The 26,365-nt window shown below is 36.6% G+C and overlaps 1 protein-coding gene across 1 annotated transcript in view; it reads left to right on the top strand.

Annotated features, from left to right (window-relative positions):
• The window catches only part of LOC308072908 (uncharacterized protein), a 139,795-nt gene extending 133,346 nt beyond the window's left edge, over positions 1-6,449 (top strand). Inside the window, exon 5 of the mRNA XM_080410487.1 lies at positions 4,385-6,449. Within this exon, the coding sequence (XP_080266613.1) occupies positions 4,385-4,419 (35 nt within the window). The 3' untranslated portion in view covers positions 4,420-6,449. The remainder of the gene's footprint in view (positions 1-4,384) is intronic.
• Positions 6,450-26,365: the final 19,916 nt, after the last annotated feature.

Below are 26,365 nucleotides of genomic sequence, written 5' to 3'. Positions count from 1 at the left end.
CTTGTGTGCATTTTTTAATCCTGGCTTGAAAGGATTATGTTTGCTGCCCTGTGGATTCTATGGGAAGGAGTGAAATGCTTAATGTCAGTGGCAGAGAAGACAGTTGTTTTGGTGAACCCTGGGCACTGGGCTGCCTGCTTTTGCTCTGGCTCTGGGAAACGCCTGCTCTGTTGAAAGCGTAATTGCTTCAGTGTGAAAATTTTCTCCATCAGGCAAAGATGCACCATGGATATGAAACTTCTGGCACTTTTAAGCCATGTTGAGAACTAACTTGCACAGCTGTGCAATTTGCACAGTTAGATGTAACACCTTTTCTTACTGCTTATGAAACTTTATAAAAAACCAAAAGCCTTAGATTGTATCTTAAATTTAATATTCTGTTTATGCAGTAAGTGCAAACAGCAACAGCAAAATATGATGGATGGTTCCAATGCTTTTATTGTGCAGTTAAAGCCTACATTTAAAAAAAAAATCTGTTTCTTGTACATACCAGTGAGTAGCTCTTCAGCATAAATGTTTTTATAGTTACTAAGTCACTTTCAAAAATTTCATATGGGTAAATAGCAGCACCAAGAAACCTTCATACCAGACAGGAAAATATAACTGATGTATTAAAATGAGTACTTTGTCCAGACAGTCTGGATTATATTTTCACTGGTTATATGATAATTATTTGTATTTAACTTACTTGTATTTAAACATAAAACAATATTCAGGCACTTTGAATAGAAATAAATGAGAGCTGATGGAATTTCCTAGTATGGGAGAAAACATGCTTATGTTTAGCATTTCACAGATTTTTTATTTTTTTAATTGCTTGTCCATTGTCAGTTTTGATCAAAGTCACTGGGAACAGTAGTACAGTGTGGCTGTTTAGGGTGTTAGTTTGCTTTTCCTAAAGATTTTGATAGTAATTGTTCATGAAATTACTTAAACATTGGGCATCTGGATACAAGGATAAGAGATGATATTCTGGACGGCACCTCCTCAGAAATTTATTGGCTGGTTTACTATTTTATTTAGTTATTTAGCCTTGCCCTAGTCTTGCCCCCCCCCCCCCCCCCCGCTTTTTTCTTTTTTTTTTCTTCTCTCCTTGATGAGGTTTGACAGATGCTGATTCATCTCAAGTGTTGATTCTGATTTAGCTATGGTCTGTGACCTCCTAGGGAAAACTTTAAGGGTGTTATTTTGAACAAGATATTAAAGGAACAAGAACACTGTATTGTTAATGAAAGCTAAAATAGTATCTAAGACCAGGTAAGCAAGGGTTCTTATTTTCAGTGGTCCATTCCAAAAATGTCAGCTGGTTATGTTGAACATTTGGCAGTGAAACTGACAGCACTTTAAAGAGTAACTGTTTGGTTAATGACTAGAGGTTTTTGCTGCCTTCCAGGGTAAATTAGGAAGGGCAGCTGTAATCTGTGCAAACCGCTTAGAATAGCTATCTTCAGCTATTTGCTGCATTGCAAACAGGAGTGATGAAGCCATTCACATTGTAGTGCATTTTTATAATGAACTCACTTTTCAGACACTTATAATTCAGTCTTAAACTGGGCTCTATTCTTGGATTTGGCAGTAGCATTAATCTTGAAGTAATGTGGGTTTTTTCCTAGTCAAGTGGGAATGCAAACAATAAGAAATTAATAGTTTTGAAACTTTTTTGCCACATGATAGGTGCAACTGGCAGCTCCCAGTTCCCCAAGCATGTAGATCCATGTGACCGTACAGGCTTATAAAGAATTCTGCCAGGTGACAACTGAGTCTGGAGAATAGTAAAACATTGGAGAGCTCACTACAATTTATTGGGGCAAGTTATGAAAATGTAAAGGGATGTCCTTGGACAGACCCCTGTTCGCTAGATTGCTCCACTGGGGCAGCGTGTATATAAACTTGGTCGATGCCCCTGCTGCTTTGACAGTGGGAGAAGATATCTGCATGGCAGAGCTACCCACCTCAGCAAAAGCTACCCAGGTTTCTTTGATGTCATAGATATTTTTATTCTATTGATTTTTTGAGAAATGCAAAAAACTTGCAGTTTACTGTGAATTGAGATGACAGCCAATGTTTTCCCTTTTATCACCCTCTCATGACTACTTTCCAGAGTGTAATTTTGGCATGCAGCAATGGGAATTGTGACGGTGGAGACTGTGGCTGACAGAGCATATATACACCTAACACTGGATATGTTGTGGTGTCTCACGTGAATTCTTTGGGGAATGAGTTGAGTTGAAGTTTAAATTTCAGTTTGACAGCATTGTATTTAAACAAATAAACAGTGACAAAAACATTTGCATTCCCACACTGATTCATGGTTTGAAATGGAGCCAGTGTATATCTCAGAGGATCTTACACTAACATTAGCAGAGAAGACAGGACATCAAAACTGTTGGCTCCAGAGCAGCAGGAAACTGATTGATTTCCCCTCATCCCTTCACAAACCTGGATTAGAGTAGCTCTACAACAGGCCAATCAACAAGAAATAATGGCACTTCTGACAGCATTGCAACCTTTTATTATCTCCACCTGCATCACTTGACATTCACAACTCCCGCTAGAAAATGTGGGATAGCGTTCAAAGCAGAGGAGTGTGTGGTAGGCTCTGGTATTCCACGCAATTTTGAAAGTACTTCCTAAAGCAATGTTTTAATCTTATGGAGCTTTTCACCTGGGGATGGGAAAGGTAAAGCTAAGAATTGTGTGATTGTTGAGCCACCTGATACATATGGATGGATTTTCAGGCTTCCAAACAGTTGTATGAACATGTGGATACACCTTAATAATGGACTGCTGGTAGGTGTTTTCCATGCCTGGGCTTTGTCAAGCTGAGCATTGTAGGTGTTTCATCATGTGAACTAGCAAGGTAGCTTAGATTTCTCTCCAGCAAACCACAGTGTGGGGCTGGACATGTCTTGACTCACCGTATTGATCTCATGAATATTGCTCACAATTCTTAGAGAGGGAACAGAGTGTGACCCTTGCACTATCCAGTCCATAGCGTCTTGTTGTGGGATGCTCAGTTTGTCTGAACAATCCCAGCTCCTTTGAACAATGTTCATTTACAGCTGATGAGCAGGTTAATTCTTGTCTTTGACAATGCAAAGGGAAATTCCTAAGGCTACTGTGTTAATCAATACATTTACACAATCTTCTGTCATATTTGCTTCAGAACATGCGCAACATAGTGTGCAATGAGGAAAAATTAGATCCAGGTTCTGTCAGTTATAATGATGCAGATTCAGACTACCAGCATTACATGTATTGGAGCATCTGTATCAGTACACTGGAGAGCAAAATCTCTCTTTCGATATGTTGGATCTGAGTGTTAAAATAAAACATTCCAATTAAGCTAGAGAATATGTTAGGTATGAAAGGGAAAACAGAGGGGAGTCATCCACGTTTTTTTCTTATGATGTTATAAAGCGCTACAGCCATCTCAATTTGTACTGAGCCAAAAATAACTCACTATAAGGGTTTCACAAACTCTTCTCAGTTTTTATCACTATCATATTAAGAGAAGAAATAAGAAATAAAAAGAATACTAAGTTTAATGTAAAAATGGAAGTGAGTAATGTTGAAATTACTGTTTTAATATGCTTTTTGCTCCTCGTTTGTATTATCCAGTTTTCTCTGTGTTGCCTGTCTCTCTAGTTACAGCAGGCAGTTTATATCTCTTCAGACTTATTTTAAATATATCCATTGTGCTATTTAACACCAAGCCCATGTGTGTAGAGGCTTTCATCAGTATCAGACCCAATTTTGCTCTTATTTTATTTGCCACACAATCCGAGTAATTCAGACGAGTTCACTGAAATCTTCCAAATGTCCAGCGGTCGGAAACAGCCTCATCTTCTGTCTCCTGGTGAAACCTGTATCAATACTGTTTATTGTAGTGTGCAGGCTTGAGAAGCTATGGTTAATGAAAACAGCATTTATATCAGGGCAACACTGCTAAAAAACCTGCTGAGGCTTGTTTATTGTAGCTTGAATCTTCATTTTGTTTGGCTAAACACTTAGCAAGCAATTGGAAACAGAAAGCAGATGAAGAAATTCTCTGCCTAGCCTTTTGCCATGGTGTCTGAGCCACCAGTTTGGGGTGAGGATCTTGTTAGAAGTCTACCTACTGAATCACAAGCTCCAGGCATAAATGTGACATTTTCTTGAGGATTTGGGCATGATTGCCAGCTACTGGTGACATGTTAAGTCTTAAGCAATAACAATAACTATAGGTATCATTTTGATATAACTACACCTGAAGGTCTCCATCGAATAAATGCTGGTGTAGAACTTACTGAAATGAGTGTCAGACCCTAGAACTGCTTGAATGGTATTAGCAGAAAGCACGCAGAGACTTTTGAGGGCTAATTTGAGAATTCATTTCTAACAGGGATGGATGAATACAAGTTGTGGAACGTTGTCTAAGAATTATTTCTATTCAACTGATTGTGGGAAAAGCTGGAATTCCTGTCACCTGAGAAATGCTGAAGCAGAACAGAAGAAATCCACTTAAAACAGCATGCTGGTGGGAACAACTGCCTTTTGGCAGGTTGGGATGTTCTCTACTACTGCTGCAGCTTTTCCGTACCCTTTTAGTTTTCTATGTCAATAAAGCTGTAGCTACCTGGGCAGCTAATGCTGGGATAAGATATGCCCCAAAATAAAGGTACTACACCAGTGAATTTGGTGAGAAAAAGAGTAGAATTTGCCTAGTTTGGTCCAGGTTATAAATACAGTAGGAACAAAACTGTCAGGACTGATTCTGAAATGAACTACTGTATTGAAATGTTATGCCAACTTTTCTTTTCAGTTCTAGCAGTGCAATGTCAGGTGACATTGAATTAATAATAATAAAGAAAGAAATTGACTCCTTTCCATTGATACAGAATTTAATCTGGAAGAAAGCGAAACCCTTAGATTATATTGAGGCAGCAGCTCCAAACCTAAATTACTGAAAACTTTCCTTAAGATAGAATAAAAAATGACATTCATACCTACTAATCACAGGTTTTTGTTCCTAAACTGATAAAATAATTGAGAACAGCAGTAATAAAACCACAACATTGAAATAAAATGAAGAATTAATAGGAGAGCAATCCATTTCATCAAAATGGGAATTTACTGAAGAGTTATCTGAGCTCCAGAGGCTCTCCCTTTGTGTAACTTCAAGTGTTTGAATGACAAGCATTGTGAAGAAATTAAAATGAAAACTAAGAAGTGTGTTCAGTTTAGCAGATGGAGGATTTCCAGGATGCTGGGACTTTGGAAAGTGTGTAGTCCTTGGGAGATTTGTTCTTCATTGTGGTTTTGCTGTGTACCAAAAAATCCAATTTAAACAACTCTATAGATGCATTACTTTAATTTATAAACTATGCCCTGAATTCCTTTAAAAGAATACCACTTAGTTTGCCGTAACACTCACACTGAAAAAAGAATTGTTAATTTGGACAACTAAGTTTCTTGCCTTCAGAGAGGAAGCTTTAAGAACACTCATTTGATCAAAACATTCTCCATTCTGTTTATGAATCTGGGAATAGGTATCAGTTAAATTGTGCCTGTGCTTTTGGTAATAACAGAAACAAGAATAAGAGTTTGCATAGACACAAAGGGATCAGCATATCCAGATACCCCAAAACATAAGGAAGGGACGCAGGGTAGGAGAAGAAATTTGGAACCATCCTCCTCCTTTTCTGCTTTTCCCTTATTTCTTATGCAAGAATCTTGTTTTGCACTGCCAGGGGGATTAGGAATGGTACACAGGAAAATGTACATTCAGTTTCTAAGGAGTAGTACACTTTCTGGTTTTAAATTACTCAACTATTTATAAACAGTATGTTTGATAAAGGCCAGTGAAATCTTCCTAGAAATGTCATTAACATTTTCCTCAACTTTTTTACCAGCATAACCTAAGTGGAATTTTCAATAGGTGTTGGTGGGTTTTTTTTTGTTCTAAACTGTTTATAAAATTAAATATGTGATCTCAGAAAGCTCGTTTACTAATGAAAAAATTCTATCTTCTTCAGGCCAACTATGAGCTGTGATTTTGTTGTATGATTAATGTTAGACTTTTAAATCCTTTTTTTTTTTTAAAGTTTAATGAGAAACCAAAACAGTATTTACTATGAAATGATCCCAGATTCTATTAACAGGATCAACAGATTGCTAAGAGCTAATACAGCAGCAGCACTGTATCTAATAGAGGAAATATCTACTCAGTGGATTTTTTTGATTGCTGACAGTACATGTGAAATGGATTATCCACTTATTACTGGCAAATTAAATACAGATCAGTGCCAATATAATACAACTAAACTGTCTGTATCACCCAGACATTCATTTTTCCTGAGGTTTAGAAAGCAAATGCATGACCAGTATTGTTTATTACTGCCTCTGCCTTCAAGTGCGTCTCTAGATCCTTCCCTTTCAGCTGTATGGTGCTGAACATTCTTTTTTTTTTTAAATAGCTCGAGCAGTGCTGGTTCTATTTTGCTTTAGGGGAGACTTGAAACCAACAGATCCATCTTTCAGTCTATACCAAACTGACCAAATTTTACATGTGTATGTACTAGCAGTAGGTGGTTGCACACGGGACACAAGCTATGTACACAGGTTATTTTTCCCCCTCCCATATGATCCCGAGTGGTGAACAGGTTGCTCTCTAGAGCCGTCTTTTCAGTCTATCTACCCAGTCTGTGGTTTAAACAGTTGCTATCATTTTCTTGCCCTTCTACCACATTCAAATAGTCTTCCTAGCCAATAATTAAATTGATTAGAGTTTACAGTGGAAGCTATGTTGGCACCTGGTACCTAATATGGCTCATCTTCTAAATATGCTGACTGCCAGAAAAGGCATTTTGCTCGTTCACTGAGTATGAGAAATTTGCAATAGAAAATGCATTGTTGTAGCACTTTTGCTTTCAATATGCAAGTCAAACATTTTTCACAGATTTGGAGCATGCTTCAAATAATACCTGAAAAAACTGCTAATGTAAAACTTGTCTTTCGTTGAATCCCTGGAATAACTTTCAAGTCTTGTGTTAGCATGAGGGGAGCTGTTACTGAGAGGTTTTGACTCATGGTTTATGTAAGATGTATACCAAAGAGTGAATAGGTTTCTGATATGTGACAGATACTGCTATTGATTTTTATGGGGAGGGGCCCGAAAGTAGTAATTCTGGCTTTTGTTCATAAGAAACAGAGCAGATGATCTATGGACTCTGAGCCGCATCACTGCTTTGATGACAGGATACTGGACTTGGTGACCAAGCCTGATTTTGCCAAATGAAGTATAGTTTCTTATTATCTTTGATGAAACTTGTACATCTCTCACAAAGCTTTCCTTGTGATGTAGCTTCAATATAATGTACAAGTGGGTTCCACCTTAAAGCTTGTGGTTCAAAGATAATTGCTGTGCTCCAGGGAATAATTGCTTCCCTTCTGCACTTCCTCCATCGGTCAAGCAAACACAAGGGTTCAAAGGGGAACAGCAGTGCTGTGAAGGGGATGAGGGGAGCTTTAATATCAGTCACAGGGCAAGACTTATTTGCTTCCCTATGCCTAAACCCCTCCAACAGTGAACTCATCCCTCTGAAGTTTGGTCATATAAGAAGATTGGGCTGTATATCTTCTATGAGAGTTGTAATCTGCTTATCTGTTGTTGTTTGTCTTCCTAATTTAGTTTCCTTTGTGCTAAAAAAAGAGAACTGCTCTTTTACTGTTAGTTCCCTGGATTAATAATGCAGAAAAATCATAACATAATGTCTGGGGTATTGCTTTTTCCTCCTAGAGGCGCTCAGCAGTGTCTCAGGCACAGGGCTGTTGTGCTTGCAGAGCGAGTACCTAGAGAAAGGGAAGCCAGTGAGCTGGGAATTTTTACTTAAGAACAAATTGAATGAGTGAATAAAGAAAATCATTAAGGTTTCATCTATAAATAGTCTCTAATTTAAATTCACATTGGCATGAAATTTTAAAGATTTATTTCCATAATTTGAAGTAAAAGGTATTTGTTTTAGGGATGATTAATTCACACACTGCCTTATGGGTAAGGGAAAATTGCAGGATCAGGGTAGTATAAATTAACGGTTGGTGTATATGTACTGAAAGTGTAAGAAAAGATTTTAGTTAAGCTTTTTCTAGTTCCTTCTTCCTATTAGCATAATGGTTGTAGAATTTCCTGATTCATCAGTGTTGAATAGGCACTGGGTTTATCACTGGAGTAAATAAAAATTATCACCTCATGGTTAAACAAAATTACCCTCACCAGAAAAACAATGGACAAGAATAAAGAAGCAGAAAGAATTTATTATCCCTTTTAGAGTGGGAAGCAGTTAGAACGACCATGTTGCTCAATGTTTTTTAATTTGTAAGGAAAAATATACCTCCTTAAAAAAAAAAAAAAAAAAAAAAAAAAGATTTTGCATATGATCATGCTGAAACTTAGTAAATGTGATGTATAACAGGCACCAGAGTCCTTTACCCAGATATCATCCTGAGAATCCATCAGAGCAGCTCCACTGTTCTTGGTGACCGGAGAGCGGAGTTCTTTGGGGGAGCTGTTAGGGGCAGATGCCTGTGCAGGGGCAGTGCTGTGCAAGCTCATGTTTTGTTTAAAAGGCAACTGCTTTTGAGCATTTAGGTGTATTGGGATGACTTTCATTTTGACATGTTCGCCTGTGCCTGGTTCTCTAATAATTTTTAGAAAGTTCAGTGTTCTTAATAATTTCTTTACTAAATTAAATATAGGAATTTCTTTTAACGTTTTCTTTCTTTCAATGTTATTAGCAAATAGCATCATTTCCCTGCAGAGCTGTTTAGTAACTAGAATGGAAAGCACATCACAGTACCTTTTTTTTTTTTTTACCTTTTCCCCTTCCTTGAAAAAAAAGGTATTTATGAGAACCATGACAGTCTGGATTCCAAAGACAACTGCAGCACCTTGAATATTTGCTGTCCTTTCTCACTCCCTGGATCCAACCCAGTCGTGAGGCCCTGTTTCCATGGAGGCAATGCTTGTTATTAAAGATATTCTACAGACAGACTTGTCAATTCTCACCCCTTTGGTTCAAGCTTTATAGTTTAAACCTTATCTGGAACTTTCATGTTCCATACTCTTTGATCTTGTGCCAGAAGGCTTTACATTGCAGGCTAAGGTTATGATGTTTACATGTTTTACTTCTTGGTTGCTCTGTGAACAACTGAGCAAACAAGAGATGAGGAACTTACACCGTATTTCCTTCCTTCACACAGCAGCATTGCAAGTCCTTGAACATGGACAAAGTGTGGTTTTATTTCATTACTCTTACTATTTGCATGTTTTTCAAAGCATGAACATCTATTGCCAAATATCTTAAGTTACAGCTAGGCTCCTCCCTTGGTCTCCCTCAAGACCTCAAGACAAATCAGAGTTGTGGGAGGCTTGAACTGGGAATATGTTTCTCTGTGAACCATTTTTCCCATGAATCCTGTTGATTTTTTTTTTTTTTTTTTTTTTTTTTTCCAGTAAAGGCTTAACATTTCAACAGTTTGGACAGAGGGCTACAGTGTGACTTTATAGGCCAGAGGACCCTACCCAATTATCGGGTCACCTGCTGGCATATTATTTCACCCATTTTATCTCTTTGAGTTACCAGAATTGCATACATCAATTTTCTTGCCAGAATCATAGAATTCCAACAGACTTTTAGGTTTTGACAGATGGGAATCCGCCATTGCTAGTGATAAACTGTTAGAGTGGCTAATTATCTCTCCGTGCTAATTTTAGCTTTCCTTCGCTCACCACGCTTCTTTCTTTTTCTGCATTATAGAGGCCTTACAAGGTGGGTTTTCTTCTTGCCAATGTGCTTATATATCCTGTTCTGGGCACCATTTAGTCTGTTCTGATAAACAGGTTGAACACTTTAAGCCTCTTACTGTAAAGCTTTTTTAATACCTTAGAATCATTGCTGTTCTTTGTATATTCTTTTCTGTAATTGTACCAATCACAATCAAGTGAATTGTGCAGCAAAGGTTTTTCAGATAAACTCTTTTCCTCCTCAGAATTTTCTGAACTTTTCCTTACGGAGGGTCAATATGTCCTTGATAATAGCTTAATTTTTCTTAATAATATTTTTTTCTTACTGGGGCATAACTTGATGGTGTTTAAATACAAGGAGGACTATGATTTATTTTTTTTTTTAGTAGAAAGAGAAAAATATATTTCTAAAATTAACAGCCATTTTGAAATTTAAATGTGAAACTAATAGGCATTTTGAAAACCAAGTTCAGAATTAAAAGAATTATCAGAAAAAACAACTGTTCTCTTTGCTCACTGCAGCTACTACCCAGGGCATAGAAACCTTGGATTGCAATAAGGGAAAGTTAGGACATATTGGGAAAGCTTTCTAATAATAAATACACTTAAGTACTAGAATGAATTTCCAACAGAGATTGTCAAATTTCCATTATTGGAGGATTTACATACATTTATATTACATTTGTTAGAAATGGTTAAGTATAGTTGGTTGTGGTTTGGATTTGGGGGATGATGAAGCAGATGGCATTGAAGATACTTTTAGTATTTCTTTCAAATTTTTTTGACAATAGATATTTCTGCAGAATTCTGTGAATCTGTGATCCTATCAAAGTCAGTGTCTTCCATTGAATTCAGAGTGGGAAGTCAAAACTTTAAGCTGTCAAACTATCTGGTGACCTGAAGTTACTCGGTTGCTTTTACCCCCTGAATATTCAAAGGTAGTGGATGGTGCTGGTGATTTCCTCTTTCCTAAATTGTCTGAAGTAGGTTTTGGGCAGATGGAGGGATTAAGTAGAACATCAAGGTACCTGCTAGTCTTATTTTTATTAATTCTAAGATTTTAAAATTTGATTCTGAGAAGTCTTATTAAAAATGGCCATACATACAGAAGTCTCTTAAAGAATTACCTGCAGTAAGGAACGCTATGGATAAGCAAAGCCCTGGCCTGTCTTTCTGCATTTTTGCAGATTCTACTCACAGGTTTTATTAGACCTTTCCCTTGTCACCTTATGTCTGTATCTCCTCTGAGCATTGAGTTCCTTTTACACTCAGTTTAGAATAACACTTTTTTTGCCTCTAAAGAACAGGAAAAATAGATCCTTCTCCAATCAGTTGACCTTAATTCTTTCAGGCTCTCTGTTAGCAGGAAGACAGTTGTTCTTCTAATAAAGAGGTACCTCAGAGCTACCCAGTATCATTAAGGTGGCCAAGAGAAACAATATTAAGTTTTGGGCAGGATAAGTAAGGACAGCTTACTGGAAAGAACAGGAGCCTCCTGTTGTGACCTTGATGCATCGATAAATGTAGGAGAAAAGATCTTTTGAATCAAGTGTCTCAGAAATGTGTGAGACCTTTGAACAAGGAGAAATTGTACTGGCTTTTCTTATGGTTTACTCTGTTGAAAAAGTGTTGCTGTGATACATTGACCATTGACTGACACCACCCCACCACCCCACCCCTTTTTTTTTTTCAGTGTAAGCTTTACTGGTTAAACCTGAGATTTCTTACATAACTGTGAAAACTTTTCTGTGCTTCGGTTTTCCTTCATTTCCAAAATTAGAGTGTTACTTGCCTGCCTCAAAGTATCTATGTAGAAAACTAAGATCCTTTTAATAAAGTTACACTAATCTATGATGTATCCAACTAGCATAATGGCAAAGGTGTGAAATTGTGCCTACAGAGGGTTTGGGGGCTGACTTTCTATAAACTGTTAAAGTGACACATACCAGAAGCAGCACATTTTTGCTTTTCAAATACAGCCTCAAGGTGACTTAAGGATTAAAAAAGTAGTTTGTGAAGTTCTTAGGTTTCTTATAGGTTTGGCTTTGCAAGTGAAAAGCAGTTATTCTTGTTTCAGGAGAATAACTAGTATATAACTACATAACTAGTAACAACTAGATAACTAGTCTTGTTGTATGAGGAAGAGGAATTTACCAAGGTAAGTTCACATGAGGATACTCAGCTTCAGACAGCTTCTTAATCAGATTTTGGAATGTATTTATACACTTAAGAATGGAGAGAAGTCCATAGCAGGATTTCTAGAAGCCTCAGGCACATTCCCTGAGTAGGATTAGGTGATTTTATGCTCTACTCTGACCTTAGAAAAGGGGGACATGCAGTTCAGTTGTGGCTTCAGAGCAAGTTACTGCCTGCTAGGTCAACCCTAACAGTTTCTTTGTAAATGTTATTTTACCTGTTGTGAGCTAAAATATGTCATATTAACCCTTACTTTGAGTCTTAAACAAAAATATTTTGTCTAACATCTAGGAGGGTTAGGAGCACAGACATAGACATGATGACTCTGCTGCTATCTTGATTACATTCAGTTGTGCATCTTTGGAAAATAATGATGCCATTACACGCCATTTATACTGATTACATATACTGAGAAAACAGTCTCCAAATATTTTCTGATAACATTTATTCAAATATATTGTGAATGACAATATTCTTTTCTCTAGTTTTTATCACTCCATGTCATTTGCATAAATGAAGATAAAGCTATTTGCAAAGTGATCAAGTGAATTCACGGGTTTATTCTTCTACTAGAAATATGACATCATGATTTAGTAGGAATAATCTTGACCCATAGCTTAAGGAAAGTATCTTTAAAGAAATTAAAAAAATAAAGCCCCATATCCCACTGAAATTCTGTTGCTTCTGACAACTTCAGCCTGAATGTGTTACATATGATTTAATGGGTTGATCCAAAGGTATACTTCTTGGGTTTTAGACAGATTTTCCTGGTCAGAATCTGTTTGGTGCCATCTTGTGTTTTTTCTTGGGTTGGTTTTTTTTGTTTTGCTTTGTTTTATATGTCTTTTTGTTTGATCCAATTGGTTGTCTTCTCTGAAATAAACAAGATTTCTTCCTCATTTGCAAGATCTGAGCTAGATTCCCTGCTTTGTCTTTCCTCTTTAACAAACATTGCTGACTAGAAGCTGAAGTTGAAGATTTAGTGATCAGGTCTAAATTTTTGAAAAATAATTTGCCAAAAAAGAACATAAATATCACTTCCTTTTCCTTTTCTAATGTTTGCCTGTGAGATACTGCCTATGCTGCTATTCTTATTGATCTTGATGGACAGATTGGCAACCTTTTTGAGGATTAAGGATCTGGGCCTGTGAAAAGGTAGCAAATCATTTCAAGGTTAGCCTTTTCCCAACCTCCATTAAAGCTATTCAGTAAAGAAATTCTATAGGCATTGATTGTCCTTTTAAGTATCAAAACATTTTATCCAATAATTACATGTCACATTTTTTAGACAGTTTACTTGTTGCAAAAGGCCAAATAATTCAAATACATCTCTTTGCTTCTCTTTCTCTGCTTGTGAAAAAGAATTATTTCATTTTGTTTTAACTTTAATTTATGACAAGGCAACTGCAAATGGGTTTACATTATTCAGAGAACAAAATGGACTAACTAGTAGCTTCTGAGAGGATATGTCTGTGACAACCTATATATACACACTGCACCATGAAGAGAACAAAGTAAATAAATTTGCAGAAAAATGTCATTTCTAGGTGTAGATAAAGGTGTACAATTTCTAAATATTCCCTGCTGTAGCGTAACCCAGGCCACCTGCCTATGTTTAGAGATGTTGAAACAAGGATATAGGATTAAGCTCACACAGGATCTCTCTGAGAAAAATAATTGAACATCCTCCTTATTGCTGTATAGGGGATTTAATTACTTTGTGTGTGTGTCTGTGTGTAATTCCACAAGTTGGGAAGCAACAGCCAGCCTCTGAGCTAGGCTTTCTCTCTTCAAATTTTACACTATATTCTGAACTGAGAAGAAAGGGAAATATAATTTAATTTACAGGTAGTTTCTGTGAGGTTTTTCATTTTAGTACTCTGTAACACTAATCTAAAGAAACAAATCCAAACTGGCGAAACAAAACAAAAAGCTTGACGAACCCCTCACACTGACACTAGTAATTCAGTACCTCACTTAATTATAAACTTGGCTTTGATACTTTACAGGGGTCCATAACTGAGTCCTGAATGCTTTCACCTGTCACCATTTCATGGATATTCTAGTAATTTACAAGATTTCTGGCCTCACATGGATTTCAAATTATTTCAATAAATAGCATTTGTGCACAAAAAATTATATGTAATTTTAAAAAAGTCCTTTAACATGTTTAGTATAACATCAATAAGGGCTAATGCTTATCTATATTTTTGCTCTGATGGATGAGAACATTTTTCCAGGTTTTAAGGTGGTTCTGAATTTACTACATCAGTTGAGTTGACAACAGTCCTTTCAGCACCTCTAGCAACACTGAAAACTTCATGTATCTGGATTTAGTGCTCTGGATTGTTAGGGAAAATTATTCATTCAAGTGTTACATAGACTGAGCAAGGTGAAACAGTTGTGTTCACATGTTCATACTGGACTCTAGGAAAACCTTTTTTTTTTTTTTTTTTAAAAAGGTAGGATGAGGTTCAGCAGGCAGTCTGTTTGTTAAACAGGAACTTGTAATTGCTGGGTAATAGGAGAAAGTATTTCTGTAATGTAGAAAGAAGTAAAATATTACTAAAAATAACACTTGTATGACTTGGGAATGACTACTTGTTTCTACTTTTTCCTACAGAATAACTCGGCAGAAGTTAGATGGGGTTATGGAAGGGTGATGGTGGCTTAGAATTTTAGAAAGATTTTCATGACAGGAAGATACTGAAAGAAACGGGGTTGTTAGATTTGGAGAGGGCATCAGAAGCTCTTCGGAATCAACTCTTCATAGCTAACAACCTGGCTTCATTGCTTTCTCAAAATGAGAAAGCTATTTAGGCTTTTAATAAGAACTAAAGAATATTGCTGAAATTAAATTATAACACTTTGAAAAGCTATCAAACACTTTTAACATTTAATTCTGGGTAGACTTGTAGAATAATTATTGATGTGAGAATAGATCATTAACCCTTTCTTGTATGGCTTCTACTGAAATAACAGATGACTGGTATTTCAGTAAATGGTACCTGTAGCCCCGTAATATCTCATTTAATTTCTGAAGTTCTTCTGCTCATTCTGAAAAATCTATTCTGGATTTAAAAAGCTGAACTGATGACGAATCTATGCTGCCTTGAGTAAGTGTTTCAGTACTGTCATTTCTTAGTTTAGCTAAATACATTCTGAACTAGAATTTGTTTTGATCTTTCTCAAAGTATAGACTGTTTTATAATTTAAAATAATTATATTTTATATATATATATACACACACTAAAAATTATTGTATCGCTTTTGCTAAGTGCTATGAAATTCAATATCCTTTTGAAACATGGACACTAGAGCTGAATACCACAGTTCACCAAAAGCCTCATTAACACCCTGGTATAGAGACAATACTTTCCTGATCTCCAGCCCATATCTCTGTGTTTAGTTTTTGAGCTCCATGTTAACTCAGAGACTTATCTTGTCTCTGTTTTGTCTCTGCTGTGGCCCTGAAATCCTTTTAAATACCACTGATTTCTATGAGAAGGTAGGGTTTTTTAAGCGTCACCTCTGCTCTTTGTTTCTGTGTGTGCAGTTCTTTATCTTACTACTTTAAAACAATGCTAATTAGAATAAATACTTTCTTGCTGCAGTAGTCCATGGAGACCAGGGCTTAAAAGCAGTAAAAACTAGCTTATATATTTCTGTGGACATCCACAGTTAAATGAACAGGGATAAAAAAATATAAAACTCAAGAATTTTTATGTTTTCAGCATAACAGAAATGGTAATTGACACAAATGGGAAAAAAATGAACACTGCAGGAATCAGGATAAGGATAAATGTACCTGAAATATTCTCTGAAATCTCTAATTCAGTGTAGCTTCAAAAGGTGTCCTACTTGTTCTTCTAAAATATGTTGAGTCAGAACCCCTTTGTGTAGGGTTTGCTTGTTGGGTTTGTTGGTGTTTTTTTATTATTATTTGTTTGTTTTGCTTTGTTCCCCATTACCAACTTTCATTTCCTGCTGTTAGTTGTTACACAAGTGTCAAAGCAGAGGGTTAAATTTTATATGATTTTTTGTAACCTTAGGGACCAACTGGAGAGTATGTGGATTCTGTGCTATATAGTACAGGGAAAAGGCACCTCATGGGAAAAAAAGAACTGCAAAACATTGATTATAAACAAAACACAATATGGGAAATTTTGATATTTTAGAATGCAAAATTGATATATTTTTAATAATCTGCAAGTATCCTGAAAAATTCTGCCAAGTGTGTGAGCATCGAGAGAGAAAACCTATGTCATAAAAGTTGGAGATACAAAAGACACACTGGGTTACCTACCCAATCTCTTGCAAATGCAAGATAGGTTCCTGTTGTCTATTTTTGACAAGTTGAAGCCTTGGAAAATCAGCTAAGTGGTTTCGCGTCCTTCAAAGAGGGAATGTTTCCTGAAAGTTTTGTAATGTTGGTTGCTTCCAGTATGACAAGAAGCATACATTTTGAAGTTGCACTGGAACGACAGCAAATCTGGTAGGCACAGATCTCAGGAGAGAGCTTAGATGGATGTCATATGAGAAATACCTAGTTTCTAAGGATTATGTTCCCTACTATAATCTATCCTTTTTATCAGAGTACACGTATATTATATTTACTTGCTACTAAAAAAGGTGCGTAGATAGCTGTGCAGCTTTGAAACGCAGACCACATCATTGGAAGGTTAAAAAGGTCTGTCTTGAAATAAAACAAGATTCAGACTGTAAGAAGAGCCATTTCTTCACTAAGGACTTGCATTGAGTAAACATTAAAATTCTTGCTCTCCTACCCCCCCTTGGGTGCTGTAAAAATGTTTATAGGCTACTTCTGCATTTTGCAAGATTAAAAACCATAATTTTCAATATACATTCTATTGAAAAAATATCCCATTTACATTTTAATTGTTTATGTGAAAAGAAGTGCTTTTATGCCACAAAATAAATATGAACAAAAATTTATCTTTTCCCCTAAAGGAACATACTTGACACAGGTTAGAAAAGGTTCTGCTTTCAACAAAATATTTCAAAAAAATGCATATTATGTGTTTTTAACCCATTCTGAAATAGAATTCTGTTCTCGTTGAGTCAACTGTAAGGTTCTTGGAAGTTTAAGTTTGCTTAGGAAATAGCAGTGGAATTGGAATATGCTCAGCTGGAAAAGAGAAACTGCTCCACAAGGCAGCTCGCATTTCTGAGAGACTTTTTGCAAGCTCACTAGATTGGATGCACTTCTTTCTGTGCTGTGGAATACTCAGAAGCCTACTTCAATGTCACTGTTTCCTTCAAAAACACAAGTCATGCTAAAATATCTGCTCTGACACTGGTTCTCTAGAGCCTCTAATTTATGGCATAAAATATCATTATTTTTAACTGAGCAGAAAGATTTCTTACATTAGCCCTGATTTTTTTTCATTATTTTTTTTTTTTACATCATATTGAGCATTTACAGCTGAATGTGTACCTTCAAGCATTTCCATTTTATCCTCTAATTTTTCCCATTCGTGGAGCATAAGTGTCCAATTTAACATCAAATTTCTCTTCCAGGAGCTTAATAGCACTTAGTTTGGTACTTATGGAAATTTCACAGGTAGAACCAATCTCTGTCAGCTTCCCCAGGGTGGAAATTACAGGGCGTGGGAGAGAATACAGTGCTACTGAGGGAGAATTCCCTGGAGTGATCTCCCTATCTTCCTCTCCAAAGCATATTAACCATAATTTTTGAAGAGCCGCAGCTATATTTGGAGTTTTTTCCTGACAAATACTAAAAAAGAAGATGAAATCTTTTACAGAATCTCCTAAGCTAAAAGCTTTGCTTTCCAAAATCTTACTGCTGGATGTGTCAGCTCTGTTTGCAATTATGAGCAACTCCAGTGAAGTTAATAAGATGCCACTTTGTCCAATAGTGTTCACAGCAGTGGAGTTCAAATTACAAAATTACACTATTGAGGAGGAACAGTCCTTTTCCACAGCTGTGAAATTATTAACTCTCAGAAAATGGCAGAATATTTTTTTTTTATTTCCCAGTTTTTAAATTAATACCATCACTGTTGATTAAACTCATCACATGAATTCTGCAGAAAATGGTCTCAGATTCTATGGTTGCTTGTTTCTGTGGCAACATAATTCATATCAAAAAAGCTTAATTTTATTGTGTAAGTTAGTGATGTTTTTAGAGTCATAGCCCTTGGCAGTTTGTTTAGAAATTACCTTTTATCCTTCTTCTACAGTATGGTATGGTGCAGAAAATTTTCATGTAACAAAACATAAATGCTTGAGATCAGTTACTAACAAAACATTTGAGTTGATAGATTATCATCACTAGTAAAACATCAGATGTATGTTAATCAGCTGTCATTGATGGCAACCTTGATAATATAGTGGGGGTAGTGTTCACTGTTAGATCTTTAGTTCTTTCGAGATGAGCTGGATGTTGTTCACAAGTACAAAACCTAAAACAAACAATCTCTTCCTCCAGCTGTCATACATATATGGATAAACAGATATACATATCCTTTGGGTGATATTTATATTTGGTTTATTTTGAAACTCTAAGTGTGATATCTTAACCAATAGTCACTGTTAAAACGAAATTGCTGTTCCTCATGCAGTTTTTCTTTAACTTCACGGGGCAAATGCAAGTTCATCTCCTGAGAAAAACAAAGGTTTCTGTTCACCTATGGAGACAATTTCTTCCCCTGCAGGTTTTGATGGATATTCCCAAATGTGTCACTGACAGTAGGTGAATGAAAGTAGGTTCATGCATATGAATCTTCCTCAAGATAATGGTAAAATTCTGTAGATGTTTGTATTTGCTCTCTACTTCTAAGCAAAATTGGCATGATATTGAATTCACACTTACTTTACACAACTGTAAATTTGTCTAATCAGAACAGTATTCATCCCTGTTTCTGAACTGCCATTTTTTTGGTCAGTTAATACTCTTAGTTGTATGTCTATGATATCTTTGAAGTCCTCTCCCACCTACCTAAACTACCTGAACCTAGTGTACTGAGCTTCCAGTCTTCTGAGCTCTTCAGGTCTCTGAATGCTGATTGTGTGGAGGAGGGCTGTGCTGGGAAACTGTAAATAACTTGAGTAGTTTTTCCTGTTAACTTGTTTTCATATATTAATGTGCAATGGGAAAGTGTGACCTGTGTTCCTAAGTCAGTGAGACTGACAATAAAATGCAAAGTAAAGGATTTATACCCCTCTCTCGCAGACAAATACTGGGCACTGTTTCATGTGAGTTGTGCCTTTGAAGGATGTGGCTAAGACTCTTCTAATCTGAGTGCAAGATCAGTCTAAGCTCCTCTGTAGGTAAGATCCATATTGCAGGTCACTATCGCAATCAATCAGAACTGAGATTTCTTCAGTGGACGTTTGATGCAAAATATATAATCACCCTTATACACAGCACAACTGGAAGTCTGAACTAGTTGTCTGCCTCTTCTCTCAGGAGATCAAGGATGAGGAAGCAGCTGTCAGAAATTGCTAATGAGATGCACTGATAGAGCTGTATGAATACTTTTACCCACCTTATGTCTATGCAAAGCACAGTGGAAGCTGAATTATCATTATGCTAAATTATAGAAGATTTTTTATATAATTGTATATTCAGACCTGTCAAATATAATTTATATGGTATGAGATAGGCCCATAGATATTCGCTGCTTCATATTACCCCACAGTTGTGGCCATTCAGTGAAAACACAGCCTCTTGCCACAAGCACCTTTATCAAGTTTCATTATGCCTTCAAACAAGGTCCACCAGAATGTGGTTTCCCCAGTTGCAGCCTGATGCTGAATTTGCTACATGAAGAGGATGAGGTCAACAATTTCTGACTCAAATTTGCTATTGCTTTGGTCTGCTTTACTAGATCAATGATGAAAAAGAGGCTGGTGCAAAATATTTAAAGCCCAGACTAACTTAAGCACCTAATTTAAACTTCAACCTAATATAAAACAATGGGATGGTTCACGTGTCCCAATACATAATATAGCATAAAGGTCTATGTAAATAGGACTCAATCTAATGTTTTTAAGGTCCAAGGTTTCTTAGTTTTTTTGTTAGTGGTAGAAAGATGCTAATTACTGGTATACTAAGATTCTGTGGAAAACATTTGTAAAACCTTCTGAGCAATGTTCTACAGAAGAAAGCAAGCCAGAAGGCTGGTATAACGACATCCTTGTGTTTTGGTAAGCTGATAGACAGAAGCATGAGACCTATTGATGTTTGCTATTGATCAGACTGTTTGTAGACAGCACCTCCTGTTTTTCTTTCTCCATTTCTTCCTTACTATCGTGAAATATTAATAGTGATGATCTTCACTATATCAAAATACAAAACCAAAGAGTAAATTGTCATGGTTACTTTTTTTTAACATGGCATTACCAGAGAATCAGATTAGTTTAAGGAATGCATAACTAGTTGTCTGGATGATAGTCACATTGCTGGATACTGACAAAAATCTATTGATCTTTTTTTTTCTAGCTAATTGGGATTTCTATGCCCTTTTCATGAAAGAATATTCTATTCATAAATCTGCTACATCCAGGACTTCTGTTGCATTGTTTTTATTATTATTGTATCACTGTTTCAGTAGTTCAGTTTTAGAACTGCAGACATAACTGTCAAGGAGATTTACAACTGACTGTTACCCCAGCATTTTATAGCTCAGAGAGCACTACAGTTCCTTTAAAGACTTAACACTTATCCTGTGACTTCAGTTTAAAAATACAATTTGCGTCTTCCTGTCGATAAAAGCTGTTGGTACCAGCAGATACTGGAATAATCTGTTGCCCACAATACCTTTTTTACTTATTTTGGATAGAATTCTGAGTTTCCGACAATAATGATTCACTGCTAAACTAGAAGTTCATTATCAAAATGCACTTCTCCCCTCCATGCACATCTTTCCTGCCCGCTCTGGCTCATAGCACTGCTTTTCCTTTCCATGATCTGCATTCCAGAACCTGTGAGCAGCAAATGAAAAGCTACCCAAGAAAACATGTTATTACCTTTCCCCCCTTTTTAAGGATTTCTAGAGACGATACCGAAACCAAACTGAAAAGTCTTTTCAGAGGTCATCAATCACTCTTCTCAATTTTTTACTAATATCCTGGACTTTCCTGATTATTTCATGTCTCCAGTTATTAGTTTTTCTTTCTTTCTACCCACAAATAGCTAATTTTTTTCCATACTCTTTTTTCTCATCAGTTACTAATCTGAAAAAATCTTATGTTTCCCTCAGCCTATCCTCCCTCTAAAAAGGAAATATCCATGTGGCTTATCCTTTGTACATTGAAAAATATTTACTGCTCAGTGTTCTTGATATATAGTTCATCTGCTGTTTTTCTTGATGCAATCTTTCTTTGATAAATCTGTTATTGAACTGGTTACCAGTTCAACATCTCATTAGTGAATACATGTGTGTGTAGTCAAGATCTGTGAGGACCAAGGAAGGAAAAAAAAAAAGGTAAAATATACACATCTCTATGTTTCTGTAAATTACTATTTTTACTGCTCATTTATGTGTATAGTAAATGTATACATGCTTGTAAAATAACTGAGAGTTGCAATTATAAAGCAAAAAGTAGTTGTTAAGAAAAAGAACATGATTTCTTTATCAACAGGGGAATTAATGAGGCCTGGCTTCCTATGGATTTATGTCCTTTGTCTTCTAAATGCTCTCTTCTGACTGCATTACTAACAGTTCCTTCCCAAGTCTCCTGTGCTGATCCCACTGGCAAGAAATAACACTTTCTGCGGTTAACATGCAGCTGCCAAAGAGAAGCGTATAATGGCTGAATCCTGTCTGTTTCCCCCTCTGTTAGAGCACTAATTTGTTTTTTTCCTGTCCAGCTGCTGATTTTAGAATGTGTGCTGGAGCTTCAGCCTTTTATCTATCTTTCAAATTTATCCTCAGCTGGCCAGTATTTACTGTGAGAAAGGATAGTTAACAGACAAGTAGCTGTATTAAAGATGTCTGTCTTCTCAAGTACCAAATTAAGCATGAGATCAAATTAAGATATACAATTTGTTTAGACTAATTTTGGAGCACCAGTTATTATTCCATAATAGTTTTTTACTCTTGTTATAATAATTACTGAGTCTATTGAACAAATGAAGTGCTAGTAAAAGGATGTACAACTCTAAAAATTTGAATCCATATATTTTTTTACTAACATGTCTGAGCATCAAATACAAAATCACCACCTCATTGACTGTCCTGCATAACGGAACTGTCAGAATTCACAGCCATCAAACATAAACTTTAGGCAGGACAACACTTGCCCTCATCAATACTAGGCCAGTGAAAGCAAGTAACTGGTGAACATGGGAACAAAGAGATAGAAACAGTGAGCCCTCAGCCCCTGAGGGAGAACTATAATGTATTATCAAAGGATGAGCTGAGAACTGAACTCAAACTGGATGATTAGTCTTGGACTCAATAGAGATACTGCTTTTATGGCACATTATGACTTTCCACATTTGCCTTCCCACTTAACTTTTCTGCATTCCGTAAATGGTCATTTTCTTGCTCCATCTCAAAGGAAATCAGGACTTCATCTCTCCCCCTACTCCCTTTTTCCTGGTGTTCCTTTCCTTCTCTTCCCACTGTCCCCACTGTCTGTGCACAGGGCAGTTGTCCCCAGTTCTATGAGACCAAAGAACCAATTTTTCCATATGGGGAGGTCTGAACTTAAGACAGTCCTTCTGTGCACCTATATCAAACTAATGTATATCTGTAATAAAATATTTGAAATATTACAGCCTAGTATTGTTAAGGACCCAGTCTTTAAATAGAACTGAAAAAGAATCAAGAACTGCATAACAATCCTTCTAAAATATGTACCCTGCACCTCAAAGGTTACAGAATGTCATCTCTCCAGCTGAATCAGTAAATGGGATGGTTTGTATGTGCCAAGTAGCTGGATGATAGAATGTAATTATTGTATAATAAAATGCTGCTCTCTAAAAAAGCCAGGCGGACACAGTAAAGAAATTAAACTCTTAAGGAGGCACACAAATTCACTAGCTGAGTATTTTCCTCTATTTTCTATTTCAAATAAATAACATTAAAATATAAGCTCTGAATCCATATAAAAGTAGCCTTGAAATGGTAAAAGGATTTGGCAATATTAATGGTTTAGAAATAATTCATCCTTCTAGTATATTTTTGAGTGCTGTGTCAATTTATTTGAACTGTTTCAGTGCTCAAGGTTCTCTGAATGATTGTAACTATTGTAACTTATTTTGATGGTACTTTTGATTAACTGTTAGTTGAAGGCGGGGGATTTCAAGGTGTTTACTAGATTATTCATAATTAAACATAGCTATAAATATAAAAATTGAAACAGTGAAAGGGATAGGAATAGGACAAAATGTTCTGGAGAAGATCTGTAGAAGTATGGAGACGAGTACCTTTGATGGCCTAGACCCTTGTGGTATTGAAGCCACAAAACCCCTTGAGAAGAAATGACCAGAAAGTTAATTTAAAATGTAATTTACTAAGTTGGAAAAACCTTGAATGCAATTTTCTGGAAGTACTGTTATAAACCTGAATCTAAAGTCTGCTCAGCAAAGCAGGTGAGAGCATAAACCTCAAGGAAAATGGAACAATAAAATTATCTGCAGAGTATTATCTGCTGTTTTTTTTTCCAATTCTCTCTCTGGTATAAATGATCCTTGTTACTGAATTAATTGAAAGAAATATACCAGTGCTGCACACTCACATACTTTGCTGGAAAGAGCCATAGCCTGAGTAAGGAAAGGTGTGGCACAGCTTTTTAACTGATTCTCAAGAACAGAAGCAGAAGGCACTTCTAAATACTTGAGTTAAAACAGATTATCAGGAATGTGTTTCTTTTGGAAAGGCTGCCTCATGGCAGGAGCAGTTTCAAGAAACTCTATGGATATTTACTAAATATTTTAGCTTGGGAACAAGAAATGAAGATGCTGGGACACTGTGGGTAGCTTATTGCATTGTATGACTGTATTTGTTGGTTAGTGAGTTCTGGTTGGGGTTGATAACTGATGAATCTTTACTGTAATTAATAGTAAACATGCAGGGAAGGAAGCTGTGAGCATGGAGAGTGAAAGATGTGTGCAACTTCCAAGCAGCCGATGCAAACATGACATTAGAATCTTCATTCTTGTGTCAAAATTGTATGGCTTAGGAGATGCGTGATCTAGAAAACTGTAAACTGGGTGGTGACTGTATGGAAACTAGACAAAGTAGAAGTCCCTCAGGTATTTCTCCCAGGGACTCCAGAGATTCAGAGGAGTTTTGTTTCCCAGGCAGATCACTTCTAGCCTTTGAAGATGCCTTCCAAAATGCAGTCTCCTCACAGGTATTTCTGCCTGTGTTGGCCTATCATAGCAGCGGTATTTTTCAGCTCTGGAATTTCAGTCTTTAGGAATGTCGGTCTTTTCCACATCCATGGATTCAGATTTGTATTGCAAGCAGGAGCCTGCTGCCAGATTTTGCTGTTCATTAATTACTGCCAGAGGCAGGCTCTTTTCTCAGCAGCCTGCTGGATGAACAGCCTGTCAGAGACTAGCTGTCCTACTAGTTATGTTCCCTTCAGGCAGTGCTGGGCAGTTGGCAACACCTCCTCACACACGTCTCATTGCTCTCATCATCGTTGCAGAAGTAAGTTAATAGTTGTATCCATTAACATCTTGAAGGAGAACTTTTGAGATAGCCTCTCCTCTGTATCAGGTGGCAAAACCCAAAGGGAAATCAACAGAAATTTTAAAAAACAATAGCTGTAGTCTGAGCCGGGGTGTCTGCTCACAAAGGACCATTTCCTGTAATACCTCAGTCAGATTCCTTCTCTCTCTGGCTCATCTGTCTATTCCTGATAGTCCAAATAGACTGTTGGTACTCCCAGGCAGGCTGCAGACAAGCTCCACCATGGTCGGCTGTATGTGATCATATGGCGTATTTTGCCTTGTGGGTTTTTTTTTTAGGAAATAGAGTTATTATGATATTCCAACATCTAATATTTCTGCCTTTCACTTCCACATCTCTGTAATTAGAGTGATAATGTGTTCTTAGTTCCTTACCAAGTCTGCAATATGAAATTTATTTCTTTAGGTATTGAACCTTCCTTGTTTAACATTCTCTTTCAACTCTTCTGAGTCTCCTTTTATTTTTCAGTTTAGTATCTTAGCCAGTCTTCTACATAAGCCAAATCTTCATGACCCCAATTACATCATATTTCTTTTTAACTACTCTGTGTTGTATCTAAAAAAACCTTGCTAATTTGTTCCTTCTGCTGCTTCTATTTTTGTAGAAAGAATTGACTTGCATAGGACTTATGTGCTTTCTCCTCTCCTCTCCTCACCATCTATCCAACTCACTTTCTCCTGGCTGCTGGGAGAGAGATTCTGCTTGTTAGTTACTGTTTTAGTTTTATCCTGGATTGCTGTTGCCCAAGATTTAACTCTTGACAGCCTATACAGTGTTCCATAATTAAAAAAATATATTCTTCCTGTCTTTGTTTCTTTAAAAGGAAACAAATAACTTTCTGAAATGTTTGACTAATTATTTCAGAAAAAAATATATATCTTAGCCAAGCTCATTGCTTATGTTTCTCCCATTACCATTGCTTATTTTTTCTCTTAATCTTCCCAAATATAAAAAAAATATTTGCCTTTCTTTCATATTATCTGAAATAGATGCTGCTAACGTTTCCTTGAAATGAAATGTGCTTTAATATATAAAAAAAATAATTAATCCAGAAAATTCTCTAAACACTGTTGCCAAGAAATTCAAAAGCACCTAAGTAACTTAGAAAAGGAAGGTCCATTTCCACAATCTAGTACTACATGAGATGTTCCCAAATGGAAGCTGGCATCCTCCTCTGCCAGTGCATCACTGTGCAAGGGTAACAGCGTCGGTCTGGCAACTCATATAGCTGCACATTACTGTTTTTCATCTCCTAAATCATGTAAGCAGTTCTGAACATTTTTTTATGTCTAATTACAAGGCAAGATGTGAAATTTAAAACTGTATGGTAAATACCAAATTAATTAACAGTGCTGCAATAAGATGCATTCAACCCTAATAAGAGAAATCCTTTGTCAGAACCAGTCTTGGGGGTCCGTAACAGGCCACATGTCTGAATGTGTCTGAAGTGTCACAGGGAAGAGCTGGATTGCCAGCAGCTTCAGAAACAACAGCTACTGGTGCTCAAAACTCATCTCTGCACGTATGCAACATTGCTTTCCAGGAAGGGAGCCCAGGACTGTGTTCCTCCAAAGGCAGACACTCCTGTGGCTGGCTTTGTATTCCAAAGGTGGATGGCTGCAAAGAACTACTTGTCAATGCAATAGTAATTTTGAGATAAATAGAAACACTCTGGGCATTTGAGATCCAT

The sequence above is a fragment of the Falco punctatus genome (genome assembly GCF_963210335.1).
Source record: "Falco punctatus genome assembly, chromosome: 13".
In the NCBI taxonomy this organism is placed as follows: Eukaryota; Metazoa; Chordata; class Aves; order Falconiformes; family Falconidae; genus Falco; species Falco punctatus.
The sequence above is the reverse complement of the archived record's forward strand: the minus strand, read 5'-3'. Positions and strand labels throughout refer to the sequence as shown.